A 20,947-nucleotide genomic window follows, 5' to 3' on the forward strand; every position below is an offset into this window, starting at 1 on the left:
GCAGCGTTCGATGGAAAATCATGAAAAATTCAAGTAAAGCTAAGTTTAAAGTCCGCATTTTTTTTTCCTTCAATAAATATTTACATGCATCTATATTCTATACATTTGTACGACAAGATAACCATACGAGGAAATGAGGTATAAAGCTTATATAATTTTACTTCTACGTAATATAAAGATAGAAAAACAACAAAAAATTAAATTATCTTTTTGTAAAGATATACTAAATTGGTTCTTTAAAATTTTTAAAATTAATATTTCATCTTTCAATTAAAGAAATGATGTAATATCTTAATCTTGTTAATAAACAACATATCCTTCATTGATAAAATAAATGGTAATTTGAAGAATGAATAATTTTAAATGCTTCTAAGCTTTATTTTATTTTTATGCATGACAATATATATTATTAAAAGTTTAATTTGTAGACTTGAAATCCTATCGGCAAACACACTCCAGTTTCTTAATTAATTTTTCTTTTCCTAAAGAGCATTTTGCTACATAGGTATGCTAAGTGATAAGTAATGAAATATTCTCATAATAATTTGGTAAGAAAATTTGGAGAGTGTATTTTTACTCTGATGTAATTTGATCCATCAGCCAACAGCTAAAAGTTACGAAGGCCATATTGTAATAATTGGCCATATTGTAATCCTAAAGAGCATTTTGCTATATAGGTATGCTAAGTGATAAGTAATGAAATATCCTCATAATAATTTGGTAAGAAAATTTGGAGAGTGTATTTTTACTCTGATGTAATTTGCTCCATCAGCCAACTGCTAAAAGTTAAGAAGGCCATATTGTAATAAATTTCGTGCAGCTCTTAAAAGAAATGTTTGTAACAATTGAAATCAAGCTTTGAGCTTTGCGGATTTTCTTGACAAAGCCCTTATATATTAGAAGAATTCACATAGTGTAATATTTTGTAATCAATCTGCAAACTATCTTTCGCGAAACATAATACGCTTAATACAGTTTGATAATATCTCTGTTTCAAATAAAATTTTCTGTCAAAAATCATCAAAACTATCAAAATTTTTCAGTAGCTGAAGCGAATTAAAAAAAATTCTAATTCCCTTATTAAATGCTTTTTAATCAAATTTTATTCCAAATTCTATTAGCTCATACTGAAGGATTTTGAAATTCCTAACAGCACTAATGAAAAAATGAAATTAATTTCGAGTTACAGTTTTACATATTAGTTTTATAAACTTTTTATCGTATTAAAATGAATATTTTACTGTTTTTATACAATTATCATGTTAAAAGTCTTTAAAATATAATCCTTAAAGAAATTAAAATGCTAAAGATATTTTATTTTTAAAAACATTTGCTAAAGCATAATTCATTATAACGTAAATTGAAAGTAAGTTTACTTATAATTAAAAATACAAAAAAATATTTTATTGATTATAAAAGTTTAAAAAAATGAGTATTTTATAAATTTTTGGTAATTCTAAAGTTAAAAATGAAAATCTTACCCTTATTTTCTTTTTCTAATTGTATCACTGTCGCTATTATCACTAAAACTTATACATATTATTCTTAAGAGAACGAAAATATATATTTTAATTAATAAGTATATTTTAAAGTGTATATTTTATAAGTATTAAAAGAGTATATAAATATGTTTTGAACATCTCTATATATTTTATTATTGTAAAAGATAGAAAAAAATATCATGATGATGAAAAAGCAATTATTATGCTTATTAATATTACCCTTATCTAATGATTCAGTTGAAAATATTTTATTCCTAATTATATCGCGTCAAGTATAACTCGTTCCGAAAAGTTTTCGTCGTCCAACTTAATAGAAACAGCCTTTGCGAAAGGCTTAATTCCTCGACACATATTAGAACACCGCGAAGCTGAGAGGATTAAACGCTATAAGGTGTTAAATCAGGAAGCAATTTCCGCCACCACTCTTCCTGGTGTTCCATTTCCCAACTGTTAAATCACCTGTCCTCCACTTCCTTTTTCCATTACACACGTCTTGACAGCTTTATCCAGGGGAACAATTTGAGGGAAATGCCCCGGTCCCTGCGATTTACGTGTGTCTGGATGGCTTTCCATTCTCCCAAACGTCACGTAACTGCCTACGTGACACACAGAGACTGGATAGCCGTCATTAAAAGACCTGGGAAAGTCTCCCCCTTCTCAAAATACGGATAGGTGTTGCAGAATTACAAAACTTTGATAGCCGAGAAGGGAATTTATTAAATTGGAAAGCTCTTCAACGTGTTATTGTGCCTGCCAGAAGTTTTTTGTTGGGAAGTGTCTTTGGTGAAGAGAGTTGGGTTATGCTGTTTTTCAATTGTTAAAGGGTGGAGTTTCGAAGAATAGTAAGTGAAAAGTATCTTTCGTAAAATAAGCTTTATGTGGTTTTTTATTAAACTAAACAAGAAAATTTATCTATTACAAAAAGTTTTATTTCAATGACTTAATTGGTAGTTGAATGGAATATTTAAAACAACAATGACAATAACATTTATCCTGTTTGTTGATTAAGAAAATAATATTCGAAATTGTTAATTCTAGTCTAGACGAACAAAAAAGACAAATATCTAGTCTAGAACAAATAAGACAGTATGTTTGTATTATTTTCTTAATTCCTTCATGGAATTAAGAATTGATTTAAATGAAATTTTGTACTAAAGAATGGAATTTTTTTTAATCTTAGAAAAAAAGTTCCAAATTATGAGAGTGTAAATCGTGTTTGAAAATGTGTTTTTCTCAGAGTTGAAATATGGCAGAATTTACCAAGAAATTAATTTCATTTGAATTAACGCTAAATCTAATTTTAAATATATACTAATGTATATTTCAAAGAATTTCGGCATTTCTTTTTTCCAGTCATGAAATTTTTAGTTTAAAGATTAATTTAGTAACACTATGCCGACTTTTGACAGGATTTTTTTCAGAATCGAACATCGATTCCATTTAAATTCCATTATGAATATAGCAAAGGTACAAGCTAAAAGATTCGAAAGCAAATATAATTTCTCTAGTAAAGTGTCTATTTGTCATTTTTAAAACGGACATTCCCGCTTCTCTATCCGAGTTCATTGCAAAAACAATCCGTCGTAATCTGTAAATAATTCATCATAAAGTAGCATCTCTTTAGAATTAAAAACTGAAAAAGAAACCGCTTGAAAAATGTAAAGCAAATAATAAATATTAATTAACGTATGTAATTTAACAATTAATATGTATAAAAATGTAAAAATATTTATAAATGTATATGTATTGATATGCATAAATATTAAATAATATGTAATTTTTTTCTAAAACCGTAAATAAAATTCTATCTTATGGCTCGTTTGCAGTTATAAGCGATATGTAATGTAATTGCAAACGTGGGGTTAACATGAGAAAACTGCATGGGAGTCCGAAACCCTAACCATTACTTTATCTCTGATACGCTTTGCAGATCATGTATGGCAACATGCCATTATTTATTTATAAAAAAAAAATGTATGAAATTTCGTTTTTATAGGAAAGACACCTATTTGCATAAACTCAAAAAGCAAAAGCAAAACCTTATCTAAATATAATATTTTATTCAAATCGTTTGATTTTTTTCCGAGACATTAAAATTAATATATATATATATATATATATATATATATATATATATATATATATATATATATATATATATATAATATACAAGAAATGCTTTTTAAAGTAATAAAATACAAAGTAAATTAAATTCAATATTTCAAAAAACTCCCATTTTGCCAACTGCTCAATATGAAGTATACTTAACAATTGCAAGTGCCTTCAAAAAGTGCCTAGCACAATTTAATATGAGATAGTTTTAATTATATTTTCGTTCATTGTTAATAAAAACATAATTTGGTTCTCCCAATTATTTCCATGAGTTGGTTTCCTTATCATTTAAATAAAAAATCTTGATTTGCTTGACTGAAATTAGTATGGATGATTTATCTGAATGAAATTAGCATGAATGATTTACCTGAATGAAATTAGTATGGGTGATTTACCTGAATGAAATTAGTATGGATGATTTCCATGAATGAAATTAGTATGGATGATTTACCTGAATGAAATTAGTATGGGTGATTTACCTGAATGAAATTAGTATGGATGATTTACCTGAATGAAATTAGTATGGGTGATTTACCTGAATGAAATTAGTATGAATGATTTACCTGAATGAAATTAGTATGAATGATTTACCTGAAGGAAATTAGTATGGGTGATTTACCTGAATGAAATTAGTATGGGTGATTTACCTGAATGGAATTAGTATGAATGATTTACCTGAATGGAATTAGTATGAATGATTTACCTGAATGAAATTAGTATGGATGATTTACCTGAAGGAAATTAATATGGATGATTTGCATGAATGAATTTAGTATGTGTGATTTACCTGATTGAGACTGAAACTTCAATTCGTTTGTTTTTTCAGCTTGGAAAGGTCACCGGGAAGAGATGAAGCCTGCAATGTGGTACATCTCCGGCTTCCTGGTGGTAGTCCTCTACCTGTACCTCTCGGCCATCCAGTACGTGCGCGGCATCCAGGTGGATTTCAGCTACCATAACTACGAGCACATGACCAAGCTGCTGCAGGACATCAGCAGGGAGCACCCGGACTTCGCGCTGCTCTATTCCATAGGAAGGTCCGTGCAAGGTAAGTCCAATCATTCTTGTTTTCCGTATTTAAATCGAAATGCTATATATCTTGCTATATAATGCTATATATATAAAGCTATATATTACTATTTTTATCAACAAAAATAAGTCTCTGGTAAATAAAAAAGAGTAAAGAAGTTAGATATAAACAGAAAACAATGTAGAAAGTATTGCAAAAGAGTTGAAAATTTGTATTGTATTTGTATAGAATGTCGCTAATTACATAAAATTTAAGATTTAGCAAGGCAAAAATATTCCTAAGTGCTCCTGAGGCTTCAGCTAGAATAAGAAATACAAAAGAATAGATTATATTTAATAGGATAAAAATGGAAAGCCTTAAGAGAATATCCATGAAAATTGGAGCATTATAAAATAGACTTAAATTTATTTACGTTAATGTCCCTTTTTAATACAACATTAAGACTGTTATGGGACGACCCTTGTAATTTTGAACCGCTTTCATAAGACGAGGAAGATACCTGAGCTGGAATCTTCTTTCCGAACTACATCTTCGAATCTGGGTTCGTAAAATTCTGGCTAAAGGTATAAGAAATGTTTTGTGAAATAATGCTTCTTTTCTATCTATTCTGCTATTTTTTCATGTTAATTTTTTAATAAAAAAGTATTTATAGTAAATGTAAAACTTTATATAAAGCATCTGTAAAAATATATTTCAAAATCTGAAATGTATTTTCAAAATTTTCTTTCAATGTTTTTTTTTTTAATTCCATATATTCTTCTAATCCAAAGTGTTAATATTGAAGAAAAAATTTGAAATGGCATTAACTGTAGTAGAGTTACCTGCAAAACTCTGGTGCATTTTAATAGTATATTTTATATAACTATATGCTAAAGTATAGTAAAGTCCATATGGATAAACACAGATTTTATACCATATCTTACCTTAATATATACTGAAAACTTCTGCAAAATACTTGAAACGAGTTCTAAAAGTTTTTTTTCTCTAAAATGGTGGATATTTCCCTTCAAAAATGCATTAAAATAAGTGGTATATGATTTATGGTTTTTTTTCTGTAGCATATAATAGCTGAATAAATAATGATTCTATAATATATTTTACTTGAACGAATGTTGAAATCTTTGAAAAAGAAGCTGAAAAACATTTTTAAAATATCATAGCAAATTGTTTTTTTTATTATCTCGGCAATTTCTTAGAAATATAAAAGTTAATGGGAGCCATGTAGTGACATTTCCAATAAAATATCTTAATTTCTTTCGTAGAATATATATGCACCTTCGGAAATCGTGCGAAATCAAAAATACGAGAAATATGAAGCTGAAAATAAATCGTTTCGTATGTGAACGATAGAAACTGCTGCCAGTAAATTGCCTGATGGCGATCAATCCCTGCTGCCAACAACGTTGAACAACTAGTAAAATATCTTCGCCTATTTTCTGCGCCGTTGCATTCCAAACGGTCAGTTTATTGAATCACAGACGTACTTCCACTTTCCGTGTCTGAATGCACACACCGATCGTACATCATTTTTTTTGCCATTTTGCGCACAAAATGCAACTTTCGAGTTTCCTGCTGGCGATTTCTTTCCGTAGATTTGCCTCCGAAAAGAGACCAATCTTGATAGCATTCAGACTCTATTTCCTTTTTTTCATGCCATCTTTTGATCTATGCGATCCATTTAAATAGCAAGGAGATGGATGTTAAATATTCTCAAGTTGGTATTTTTCTGAAGGAAATCTATGTAAATATTTTATGGAATAGGTTTTGAAAAGTTAAAATCAAAATGCTGTACTATATCAAAGGCCTGTTTCTAAAGCCATTTGGATTTATGTTGCTATGAAATGCTAGAGTAATTGTAACCGTTTCTAGAAGATTTAGCTATTTTTTTAAACATGAAATATATCTTGCATATGTCATAGGCAATATATATATATATATATATAATAAAAATTATTATTATTTTCTTCTCTTATACAAATACTTTTAAATTCCTATTTTCCAGTTTTATTAAAGAACAAGATAAATAAGGTTATATAAATGTATTTTATATTAATAGCTTTACGGTCATTAAAGTGTAGATGCTAAGTAAAAGCTGGCTACGAATGATCGTTAGTAATATGAATTAAATACTTGACGACTGCAGCTTCTACTTAAATAACAGTTCGTGCAGAGTTTTAGAAATTTTATTTTGTTTATTAAGATGACTTAAAGTTGATTGTTTATAAAAACTATCTAATAAATATATATTACCTAGCTAAATAATATTAGAAATGAATTTAATAAGGCTTCTCTTTATTAATTGGAAGTACTAAGTTATAATTAATTAATTAATAATTAATTTATTATATTACTATTTAATTTATTAAAATTATTAATTAATTATATGTTAGCCTGGTAAATTTGAATTCCCATCTTTCATTTTTTTGAAAATGTTATCGAAAGTATTGTAATCTACATACACCAACCTAACAACTGCATTTGTTTTAGAATACTCTTAATCATTGGGGAAAAATTGATATTCATTAATTGAGTTTTCCAAGAAATGTCACCAGTGTTTTGAAATTATAGAATTAGATACCAATAGTTTAAAAGGACTATAATCTCCACCAAATTAACGTAAATAATCTCTGTAAGTGGGCTGTTGTCAGTTTTCCACAATTCAAGATTGAATTAATCAGGAATTGTGGAAAGCTGAATTGCAATCTTGAAGTACTTGTTCAATATTTATTTCAGATTTATGAAATAAATAGATATTCTTCCATAAGAGGAACAATAAATAGGCATTCTGAAATTCCAAAAAATGTTATTTAATTTGCATACTCTTTGTGAATTTTCTTCTTTTTGCTGAAAATCAAAGGGAAATATTGGTAAACTATTTAAAAAGACAATTCAAGGTTAATAAAAACAGAGTGCTGTACTAAAGAACAAGGTGTTTTCATTGTGGAACAGTATTTAAAAAATAATGAAAGTTTTGTAGCAGTTATTAAGAATTTAAGTACAAAATATGGTTGGCACCACAAATAGTAAGAGAAACAATTGAATTACTGAGTGAATAATTTTCTGGCTTGGAATTCCCTTTTTGGCGATTAGAATTAGCCGTCCAGATTACGTGATTTAACTCCATTGGATTTTCGTCTTTTCATTCCCAAATGATAGTTTTATATGAATTTAGCTGAATTTATAACACTTATTTTGCTTCTTCAAACTTACATGGTGGTGAACTAGTTGGTATAAACCTTGGTCCTCAAAAGAACCCCAAACAGAAAAATACAACATTCTTTAATCACATAATCTCAGCTGTTGAATCAGATTATCTGATCATAAAAATAGAAATTTACACGACCATGAAGTGACTTACCTATCCAGTGTTGAATGATTTATCGAACTGTCTGGTATGTGGCATCGATCATATTTTCTGAAACAATTATGAACTGTAACTGCCAAACCTTCATCATTTTTGAAATATGGATCAACAATGGAAACTTGTTGCTCTTTCGTGTAACTTTCCAATTTAGTAATCCAGAAATGTCAGCTGTTTTACTGTTTTTTTAACACACAATTCAAATCTTGCGTTAATTTTGGAACACCCTGTATTAAAAATTAAATAAATAAAGAATGCAATTTATAATAAGGTATTGATAATAAATAAATATATTAATTAAAGATAAATTAAAAAGATACATGCATAAATATATGTAAATACAATCAACAATGATATTTTAAATACTTTCTAATTTAATGCCAATAAGCAATACTTTTTTCATTCTTTTCTAATCCCGGAAAGAGTGATGCAGATGCTTGTTTTCTCGAAAAAGAATGTGAAGCAAAAATCTATCACGTTTTAAACTTTTCACTGGAGTTTCTGTCAGCGAACCGTCAGGAGAATGGCAAGCATGAAGAAATTTTGCAGCGCTCTTTGGGTGAAAAATTACTGCTTCCTTCGTTCATGATCAATATGAAATCGGATTTCCCTTCTATCGTGGTGTAGCATATAGGCCAGGATATTGCATTTATTGGAAAACATTTTATTATCCGTCTCGTTCTTTTATAAATATATGCATCTATAGCCCTCGAAGATTATATATGGAAGGTACTTTAAATTTCTTTTTCCGGCCAGAAACTGTGCTTTGCAGAAAAAGTACATTTCAGGGGATTTATATCATATCTTATAGCAACTGTACCTAAAGCCAGAGGTAAAAATTTTTCTTAAAAATAAATAAAAAGGAAAATTTTATGGCTGTGATAGTGATCGCCCATTTTCCGATCTCGGGGAAGAAACTTCGGCGTAACTGTAACCGTACCGGCTGTATATAAAAAAAATGATCTATTCGAAGCATTTCTGTCACATTTAATTTTTGTTTTATGTCTCAAAGAGAAAAGTATTAAATTTTTTTCTCGTTTTTAGCTCATTGAATGTGAAGGGATGGATAAATACTGGTATTATCGTTTGCTATAAAGCATGGAGACTGTTCTAGAATTGTCCAATGCATCAAAAGAATGTGTATGCACCCACCCCTCGAGCTATTCTTTTAAAAACGGGGTTTAAATCATTATTATGGATTTGCCTTTTCAGAAATGGACGCCTGAAGCAGATTTTGTTTCGCTGTGCAATATACCTGGATCGTGTATTAAAAATACCGATATTTCTGATACATTTTCAATATTTTTTACTGTAGCTACATAATATTGTAATTCTAATATGAAGAAATTTATAGGAAAATATTTATTTAAATATTTATGAATCTCTTTAAGTTAATGACTTGTTTTATTGGACCTAAGAAAGTGTTTTCAAGTAATAATCTGCTTCTATTTGAAAATATAAAAATATTACTTTTTGCATTTGAAAAAAATATATATATATAAATTTTTTTCTGTTAGGAGGGGGTTATGAAATATCAATAAAAACTTCTCAAACACAGTTGAGAATTTAGAAAATCTAATGATAACCAACAAAAAATTATCTTTTAAATGGAAAATCAAAACAATTTGTTATTTTTGTATTTTGTGGAAACTATACTTTGCGCTTTACCATATTTCGCATTTTAATAAATATTCTGTTTATAAAAAAGTGCTTTTTATTTTACTTTAAATGAATCTGTTTGCACGTCTGAATCTTTTGTATTATAACTGGAATATAAATGAACCCTATAAACTCGGATGTTTATACCGCATAGATGTGCCAGAAAAAAATTGTTCATCTGAGTAGGATTGTTCCTGGTTCGAAACCAATTCAGTTTAAGAACTTCCATGAAAGTGGGTATAGTGCAGATTAAATTCGTCGACTTCAAATGACCTAAAATGGCGCTGTGCGAATTTTGGAGAAGAAGATTGCCAGCTTAAGTGCCTCTCTTATCATCTGACCACTTTCAAAATAAATAGACACTTCCAGAAATTGCCCCAGCTTTGCTTCAAAACATTCTGTTAATATAAAAATTGGAATAGGGAATAGTACCATCCTTCACTAAGTTTCATTAAGTTTGCCTAACGTATGCACAAAGAAAAAATATTCAATTAAATGTGAGAATTGGAAACTGGAAGCAGAATATTCAACAAATGTAAAATGGCAAATTTTTGCAAACGAATGGATATCTGTTACAGGCTAATTTTGGGACTGCGTTATCCAATTCAGTATTACTTCGTTCCCTCGTATCGGCCAGATAGTACTCCTTTATCAGTTACTTCTACATTTTTTCTCATATCACATTAATTATACTATTTGCCGGCGTCCTGGTATAGGGTTAGCATGTCTTCCCCGTGATCTGGGCGTCCCGGGTTCGAGTCCCGGTTTGGGCGTGGTTGTTCTTCCGTTGTTCTATCTGTGAGATGTGTGAATATGCCCTCTTGTAAAAAGGAGCTGTGCAAGCGAATGAGTGATGCGTGAGTAGCAAAGTCGTACTCTTGGCCCTAGCTGGCGCTACTATAAAAGCAAGAGACGCTCCCCATCCGGCTTAAATCGTTGTCTTGGTAACAGCGGACCTGTCCGTGGCAAGTGCCATAAGAAACAACAACATTATGCTATTTGAGATATATGCTGATTGATTTACAAACTAATTAGAGTGTTGTGGACATCCTCAAAGCTTTCCAGATTGGAAATGGCATTTTCTATATTTTGAATAAGAATTTTATCTAGACATTTTCTACCATCAGTTTTCAATTATTAAAAAAATTAACTTATAAACAAACCATCAAAGATAAGCAAGCATTTCTTCAACGACGAAGAAACTTTCTATTAAAAATGTGAGTAACACACCAAGTAAAATATAAGAATTTTTCTTATATTTATACCAAGAGGAAAAAACGATGGAAAATGTTAACAACTCATCACAGACATCACAGATAATAAAAAAAGTCTGTTTGATAGATAGTATACTTCACAGTAGTTTGAAGGTAATAGTTTGTGTATAGTAAGCTTTACTGATAATAATAAAGTTTCTTTGCATTTAGAAATTTTGTAATATTTCTTCGTAATAAGAAAAGATAGTTTAGTATTTATTAGCATTCAGTTCTAAAACGACGTTATGTGCATTTTGGAATGGACGTCGTAATTATGAGATGCCGAGATAGGCACCTGAAGTGGAGCCTACTTCTCCAGGCTTCCGCAATATACCAAACTGGAGAGCATCTGGCCCCGATGACATGCACTACGCCCGCTTTTACGACTGGTTTTTGGTGGAATAGGTTCCGGGGCTGGAGCCCCTCGTTTTAGAAGCTAAGAACTCACCATCTGGCTATTGCAGCCCACTTATGTGATAAAGGAATTGAAATTAGGGTGACAGTCTAAGGTTTATAAAGAAATTTTTCGTACATGCAAACAATAAAAGAAAATCAACCAAAATATGGAAATTTGCTTGCGTGTATACGACAAAGGAATATTCGATTGAAAATGCAAATAGTACTCCAAGAATAATAGAAAATCTTTGCGTACATGCGCGTACACAATGAGAAAAGTTCCATTGAAAATATGAATAGCATTTCTAAGACAATAAAAGATATTTGCTTAGCTTGTACACAATGATGGGAAGTTCGATTGAAAACATAAATGGCACTCTAAGGGCAATAAAAGAATTTTGCGTGCGTGTGCGCAGCGCAGGAAATTTCAGATAAAAATATGAATGGGTCCACAAGGAATATAGCAGAAATTTAAAAGCAAAATGAAAAAAAAAGTAAATTAAGCATAAATATGGCATCTCAAGTATTAATAAAAACTTATTGCATTGATGTACTTAAAAATACTTCATATAAAATCCGAATAATCCTCCAAGGATTATAAAAAATTTTAGTGCGCGTGAATATTGTCAAAAAAGTCTGATTACAAAGAAGAGAAGAATACTCTAATGGTTAACGGAAACTTTTACCACAAAAAAATCTACTGTACATAGAGTATTACAATTGCATATAATTTTTTTAAAGTTTCCTAGCAAAAGGTTTTTAAATAGTTTTTTAGAAAAAGATTGCTACTGAAAGTAAAAATAAGCTATTAATAATGGAAAGCTCTAGTTCATCTTTTTAAGTACAGAACAAAAGTGCATTTTTCAAAAATGCTGAAATATTCAAGTATTTTTTTAAAAAGAAAGCTTAAAAACCAGCTTCTCCAAGGAGAAACAATTTTTTTCTGGAATAAAAACTTTCTCCTGAGGTTAAATTTTATATCTTATCTTACTGTCCAACTTTTTGAAGAAAAAAGATTAATGTTATAAGAATAAATTAGATTTTGTAACTACTATGAAAACCATAAAACTGTTTAAATTTGTATTATAAGTAATTTAATATAGTTTTATTTTTGAAAGTTGCGAAGATTTTAGCGTATCAAAATATTATGCATATTCATTTCATATTATATATACTTGAAAAAGAACTTACATTATGAGTGATAAATAATGAAGACAAATATATTTTAAGATTAGAAGTTTTAATGTTTTCTTCTTATTCTTATAGCATAGTTTATTGCAACCATGCATTAAAACTAATGAAATATATGTCTGGAATTTTTAAAACATCTTTATCAAGCTCAACGATGCATAAAGCATGTAACAAGCATAATTACAAACAAGGGATTTAAAACTTTAAAGATAACGTTATTATTTTTCATTGCTACTCCAAACAGTCTTAACAATAAATTTATTGTTTAATGTAAGAATAAAAAGATAGGAATACTTTCATTATTTTATAGTACCTCCTTTTAAATTTCAATTGTTCAGCTCCCTGCTTCTCTAAGTATTTAATCAAAAAGATTTATTTTAATTCGCAATATTTTTACGTACTTAAAATAAAGCATTTTATTAAAATTTCAAATCATTTATTTCGATTCTTTCTTATTAAATTCAAGAATTCTTATATCTGAATTCTTATTCTTTATTTAAATTGAATTAGGGAAACGATTTGAAATTTATTTCACCAGGAAGAATTCTTCAGAATTGTAAATTTTAACATGAGAAGGAAAAAGTTGAATGACTGACGATTAATATATCTTTTAAAGATTTTTAATATATTTTTGTTGTTATTGAATTGAAAAAAAATTACTTGTGATTCAAATAAATTTTATTACTACTTTTTCTTATAATGCTGTCAGACAAATTTATAGTAAAAATTGTAATTTAAATTTCCAAACTTTTTTAGGGAGATATCAAAAGTACATATTAGATATTTACAAAGCTAAGAAAAAAAACGGTTTTGTAATTATATCAAATCGTGGAGGGGAAAACTATATCATTTGCATAGTTTAGTTATTATTTACATTCAATTTTAAATCAGAGGTATCTTAAAGTTTAAAAATATATAAAAAATTAAGTTTTATTGTTTTTTAAATCAACAAATGAAAATATTTAATTTGATTTTAGCTTTCACTTATTGATTGAAACTGCTGAATTACTGCATCAGCTATTTTTGCAACTTCATTTAAGAAATGAAGATAAATGAATAAACATCCTTCCATTTAAGTTTAATGAATATACATCCATTTAATCTCAACAATGTTTTCATTGTTTTCTATGAAAATAAAACCACTTTGTTTTGAATACTGGTTAAAAAATTCTTAATTACAATTTTTAATTACTCTGAAAATAATTAATTAAATGAGCAATGCAACATTTAAAAAGAATTCTTCCATTTGCCAAAGAACAATTAATTTTTTTTTTCTTTTGTAAAAATTAGAGTTCGGCAGATTTTGTTTTTGGATTTAACTAATAATTGCTGAATATTTTTTTTTTCTGTTTTAAAGAAAAACGGAAGTTTCAAACTTAAAAAAAGAGATATATTAATATTTTAAATTGTTATTTCTTCATTCAGTTTAAAATAGTCGGGCACTTTAGACATGAATTTTAAAAGTTAGTTACAAGTTAATTAAAAAGTGAATTGAAATTTTTAATTTCTTAAATTCATCAAAATATTTCCGAAATTTCATGGACATTTTATTTAAAAAATCGAACCCGAGCGTCATCTGGGATAAGAAGAGAGAAATGAAAAAAATTAAGCCTAATTGAAAAATAAAAGTAAGAATTGTAATAAAAAATAGTAATGAAACTTAGATCGTATTTCTGTATGATTCATAAACTATTTATGAAGGTGCTTCCTTTTTTTCAATAATCGAATTTAATATTTAGCATTCTTTACAAAGTATTATCAAGAGAAAGAAACGGATTAAAAAGAAAAGTATTTTACAGACTCCCATACATTTCGAGTTATTTTATTTTGTGTGTATATGCTATTATTATGGGTTATTATTTCTTCGATTTATTGATCGAAAGTGTTTCTGTATTTCAGATTTGGTTGGTTGAGAAATAACTCATCTGTATTGAAAATCAACCAAAGTTTAGAACACACGTACTATTTTAGTAATAATCATAAATAAAACATGGAAAAATTAATAAATTTTCCAGTTACTGAGATAATTAAATAAATAATCGCAAAATTTTCAACTAGCAATCTAATCGAAACTTTGGAAGAAGATACAAATTATCTAATACTTGTAAAAATTAGTCATTTTTTATATGAATGTATAATAAATTGAAAAATTATAGTGGCTAAATGAGTCCAACATAATTGATTATTTTTAGATAAGACATTTAATCAAATATATTGTTATATATTTTACGTAGCATGGTGATGTCTATGCACCAATAAACTCCAACAATAAATTGTTACCAGTTATATTAAAATGCAAATTAAAAAGATTGTTCTTTACTATATTATTGCTTGTGGAAATTTTCATGGAAAAATTTCAGTTCGATGACTTCCTTTGAATCATGGATTTTAATTCTCTGGTGGAATGAAGATCATTATGATCAGTGCATTGGAAGCAAGAGGACGAATGTTTGCGGTAACATTTCTTTAATGATCACATTTCAGACAAAACAAACGCAAAGACAAAACATTAACGCACACACACCTCAACAGAACAACATCTCACCTCATTATAATTACGATAGCAATTCACTATGGGATGCGTACTTAATCAGGCATTACCATCTATTATCCAAAAGAGAAGATAAAGTAATGCAACTGGTACATCTTGTCTTGTCTTTGTGTTTGTTTTGTGTTAAGTGTGATCATGAAAGAAATGATACCGAAAACATACGTTCTCTTGCTTCCACGACATGGATCATAATGATCTTCATTTCACCACATTAGCGTCCAACATGGGCAGCAACATTAACGCGTTCACACCTCAACATGTCATTATAATTACAATAGCAATGTACTATGGGATGCGTACCTAATCAGGCATCATCTATTATCCAAAAGAGAAGATAAAGTAATGCAACTACTACAAGTCATTATTTATATTTAAAATTCCGATATCATGTTTCCAATAGGATAATCAATACCATGACTAAATAGTTACGGAATTTTCGATTCAAATTTTAATTTTATTTTATATAATAAATTTATGATGGAAAAATATATAATTGTCACAAAACTACAACTTCTTGGGGCGATACCATTGATGATATATATATCATAAAGTTTTTTTTTGAAAAAACAAAACAAAATATAAGTTTTTTTTAATAATTTCTTTTATTCTTTTATGGTTATTACAAAACTGTTTCATCTGCTAATTCTTTTAAATGTTGTTTGTTAAATTTATAACCAAACAATGATGCAGTCCGAATAGAAAGGCAGAAAACAGAACTATGAGAAAGCTTTCAGAACAAATACAGTTTCAGAAAATTTTATGCATGGTGTTGAGAGAGGAAAACTTACATAACTCAAAAGCTTAAGTGAAATTTCATTTCAAATGATTAAAAAATAATTAATGTTAATAATAAATTGAAATTATTGCATATATGTAGAAGTTCTCGGCTGTGTTAATGAAGAATGAGGATTAATAAACTAATATGTGTATATATAAAATATGTGTTTGCGATTCGTTTGTAATTCATGACAGTTATCACAAAATTATAATTGCTTATTTTGATTTCTTTACTTTTATAAACAGAAAAGAATTAACTTTTATCGTGTTGTTATTTCTATTTTAAATTTAAAAATAGCTTTTTTGTTGCTATTTTAAAAACTTAATTATTCCTTTGAAATAGATGATGAAATCAAATTAATGACTATCATGAAATCAAATTCCATTTTAATTATATGTCTTTGCCACTACAATTTCGACTACCCAACTATTATTTATATCTTGAAAAGATAAATAAATATTTTATGTAAACGTTAAACAAATAAAAAATCAAATCTAAAATTAAGCAATTTAGAATGTTTCACTTAATAAATTATATACTTCACAAATATATAATTATCATTTGGAAAAAATGTCATTATATTATAAAATTTTAATAATCATGTAAGAGAAGCCGAATTGCTGTAAGCATTAATTAATTTAAAATTAAAAAAATATTTCATTAGAAATGCCCAGATTTGACGGTGTTTATTGAGTTCCTTTAAATAAATTGATCATAAGACTAAGATTAATAAAAAAAATGGAATTTAAATACAAATAACAAGCATAATTTGCATAGACATAGAATTAATCAAATCATTAACCTGAAAATTTCAACGGAAATGACATCTATTGGTAATGGAAAAAACTAATGAGGGTAAATCATAGCAAATGAATGTTGACATTAGATTCCTATTTGCCATCTATCTCTATAATTAAACTCCATTAAAACATTCAAAAATATTAAACGTATAATTTAATGAAAAATTCAGCTTAATGTATTGAATTAAACATTAAAAAAGCATTCTACCGAAAATGCGTTCTTGCTTAAGCAAACGTTTTATATTATATTACACACATTATCGTCATAATGAAAGTATGGAAACATAATACTTATCTTAACCCTAAGATTTATTTGTGTTCCTTTTTCTTTCAAAGCGCCTTTTGGGTGTTAAAAATCTATTACACCCTTCATTCTTGCAAATCCTCCAAAAAGTTTGAGTTTTGGGAGAGAGAGAGGGGAAAAAAAGCGTATCGCTCTTCTATAGTCTCCAAAGACAATACAAAGTTTTCCTATCATTAAGTTGTCTCATCTATCAAAAATTGTGAAGAGTTTGCCATGTATTTAGGAAGTCTGACACGCTTTTAAATATGAAAATGAAGAAGAAAAGTGTAATCTTGATTAATCACCACTTTTGGGAACAGCGACGCATTCGCTTAGTAGCCTGTTTACGCTGATAAATAATCTGATTACCGTACGCGTGTTTTAAATATTTTGTTCTTCATGTTTACATCGGTGTATCAATTTAGCCTCATCGAAAAAAGATATTGGATGCGAAGGTTGTAGTTTCTTTCGTAATATATATTTTTGAAGGAATAGGCATATATGGAGTATTAAAAAAACTGAAGTAACTGAAATTGAGCGTAACTCTCTAGATATCTGCAATAATTGAATTCATTTGCCATGGACATTAAGATTCATTCGATATTTTATATAGTTTGGAATTAATGTTGAATTAGCTATATAAATGTTACATATAAATTTTAAACATTGTAATAATATTACGGCAAATACAGTCATATTTAATACACGGTTTGCCATATTGTGAGAAATATTGTACCTAGATTAAATACATTCAAATAAATCAGAAATAATGCTATTGTGCTAGTTGCCCTAGCAACTGAAATAAAGCATTAAATCAAAATTACATGTTTCTAGGGTTTATACAAAAACCGACTTTTTGAAAAACCGGTTTTCGAATTCCATACTTCCCCAAAACCCGGTTTTAGCCGGTTTCCGAATTTTTGTCAAAAAAATAGAATATGGAAAAATATTTTCTCTAAGTTATATAAAATAACAAAAAACGAAATCAGTATCAAATTCAATGAAATTAAAGATTACATATTATTTACACAAAATAACGAAAACTTAAACAAAAATTTTGAATAATATTTGTATTGTTTTCACTAATTTTAATTTCTCCTAAGAAAATAGGATTTTAAAAAACACAAAATGTCGATTGACGGTGACTAAGTTTTAAAGCTAAGTCTAATTTTGGACACAATATTGCCTGAAACTGAAAATACTCGTTCATTAACTACTGAGCTCGGTTTTATAGTTTTCATGACATTAAATAACCAATTTAAGATTTTTGTTCTTTTATTCGTTGCCTCAAATAATGAAAATTCAGCTTACAGTGTCTTTGGATTTGCAAGTTTTTCTTCAGGGTCTTCAAGAAACTTTTGAATTGATTTTTCCATGGCTTCTTTTAAGAAAGCATTACTCTGACGAATAGTTTCTAAGATTTGCTCTTCATCAGAATCGGTTTCTACATAAGAATTTGGAAATAATCTAGAGAATATCTTTCCAGATAACTTAATAATTTCGGTTTTTGAAGTTAAAGAAAGTACACTAGATTTCTCCGCTGAACTAGAAGTGTGCGAATACAGCAAAAGAGTCGCTAATTCTACTTTATTGAATTTGTTCTTCTAAAGCATATAATAATTTGAAACTTATTTCAGTGTTCAATTTTTTTAGTTCATTTAACAGAAATTCAAATGTACCTACGCTTGATAATAAATTCGTATCTCATCGCTTTAAGCCCCCAGTTGCTAGACAAATCAGTTCCCACCAATATATATATATTATATATATATACACCAATATATATATATATATATATATATATATATATATATATATATATATATATATATATATATATATATATATATATATATATATATATATATAATATTTTGAAAAATTGGAATATCCAGGTGTTTCGGAAAACCGGTTTTCTTACTTTATAAACCGGTTTTCAAATGTGAAAAATTTACTTAAAAAACCGGTTTTTTAAAACCGTCAAACCCTACATGTTTCATATAGTATTTATTTAGTACCTAATTGCGCATGTAAAAATTAATTACGTAATTATACATAACACTATCATAGTATTTTAATATTGTTACATTTATTTCAAATAATGTAATATATAAGTTTATTACAGTCGGTTATTTATGACAAATACAGAAAAACACAATATAAATATAGCCGAATTATTGTAAAGGAATACTATATTTCAAGTAGTATCAATAATTAAATTCTTTTTATAATTTTGGAGATCAAATGCAGACTTCATATTTTCAAATATAATTGCTTTTGGAATATACTTTGAACAATTTTACAATATGGTGGGTTTTTTTTAATTATTATATTATTAATAATCTGTTAGGTGACAAGTTACATTTTACTTAAATTTACACATCATCATCATTGCCATAGTTTTGAATAATATAGCGCAGTTACAATACTAATTCTCAAAAGATATAAATATTGGAATAAATTAATTGGCATATATATATAAGATAATCAGGATTATCTTATAGTATGCCATAATTGCATAATTGTATATATATATATATATATATGCCATAATTGTATCAGATAATTAGATTAAATATGCCATAATTGTCACAGATAATTAGATTAAATATGCCATAATTGTATCAGATAACTAGATTAAATATGCCATATTTGTATCAGATAATTAGATTAAATATGCCATAATTGTATCAGTTAATTAGATTAAATATGCCATAATTGTATCAGATAATTAGATTAAATTTATTAGGATAAATTAGCATTCATTTTTGTGTAGTTTTGCAAAATTATCTAATTTATCCCAATATTTTGAATTAAGAAAGTAAAAATTGTCAATCGTTATTTATGTTTAAAAGGAAAACGAAGATAACAACTCTTATCAAATAGCGTCAATGATGTACACAAATAGAAACCATTATTCTAAATCTTCAAGCAAACTCTTATTAAATAAGAATATGCTTAGCGTTAGACTGTATTCGTTTCCATATACTTTCAGACGAACTATAATCTATGCAGAACTATGTTGGAAATATCTTATCTATGATATACATATTATTGCTATAAGAATTTAAAGCCTAGCGCATTAATATAATTACTTGGCTTGAAATAGAAACTCGGTGCAACTATTTATTATTAAGTACAATTGAAATATAATAATCAAATATTTATTTTATATCAATTTATTTTAATGATGCATAATTCTTTACTTTCTCTAAAAATTTCATAATTTTTGTTTCGCTTTTTATTCGTCTTAAGTTATGTGAACACAAAATTTCAGAATTGACCAACACATTTCTAACACATCAATTCTTTCTGATCTATAACTTCAAAATACGAATGCTGATTTTTACATTCTTCTGATCTGTTCCAGCTGTAAACATAGGCATATTTTAATTTATGCCGTCATTGATATTTTCACTACATCGGCGGTTGCAGGATTTAAATTTCACACTTCACAGATATTTGTGACAAGTACGATTGCAAATTCTTGGATAATTAATTAATTATATATGCATCTGAAAACTATAAATTCTTTTGCTATTTATATGTGAATTATTTTACCTTCACAAAGTTATTGCCATCTTTTTTTTCCTAAATTTTTAAATTTAAATTTGTAAGTTATTTCTGGATATTTAAAACAAGTATTAATATGAAATAGGAATAAAATGTTATTTATTCTTGAAATCAATGCTTTAAAGTAACATAGTTGTCTGGTTTGGATCCCGTACGCATTATAAAATGTTGTAAAATAAATTGATAGTAAAAGAAAAATTTTGACAAATGCTTTTAGACTTAAGAACAAGATTAAATGAATAAAAAATATGAAAATAGCGATTTTTAATAATGAAAATAATCAATTTAACAACGAATTTATTAATTACCAATAAAAATACTTATTTACTGTACCTGGGAAGTTTAAAATATTACAAATATATATTTATTGATGCTAGAGAGAACATGGAGTCTATGTTTTAAATATAAATTAAGAACTGAAATTCATTAAACTGCACGTACTTTCTACTTTCTACTAC

The 20,947-nt window shown here is 27.7% G+C and overlaps 1 protein-coding gene across 4 annotated transcripts in view; it reads left to right on the forward strand.

The window, feature by feature from the left end:
• The window catches only part of LOC129965782 (carboxypeptidase M-like), a 476,038-nt gene that overhangs the window by 363,448 nt on the left and 91,643 nt on the right, over positions 1–20,947 (forward strand). For all 4 annotated transcript variants that reach the window (XM_056079961.1, XM_056079960.1, XM_056079962.1 and 1 more), the window contains exon 2: positions 4,441–4,662. In XM_056079961.1, the coding sequence (XP_055935936.1) occupies positions 4,464–4,662 (199 nt within the window). In that variant the 5' untranslated portion in view covers positions 4,441–4,463. The remainder of the gene's footprint in view (positions 1–4,440; positions 4,663–20,947) is intronic.

This window comes from Argiope bruennichi, chromosome 4 (assembly GCF_947563725.1).
Source record: "Argiope bruennichi chromosome 4, qqArgBrue1.1, whole genome shotgun sequence".
NCBI lineage: Eukaryota > Metazoa > Arthropoda > Arachnida > Araneae > Araneidae > Argiope > Argiope bruennichi.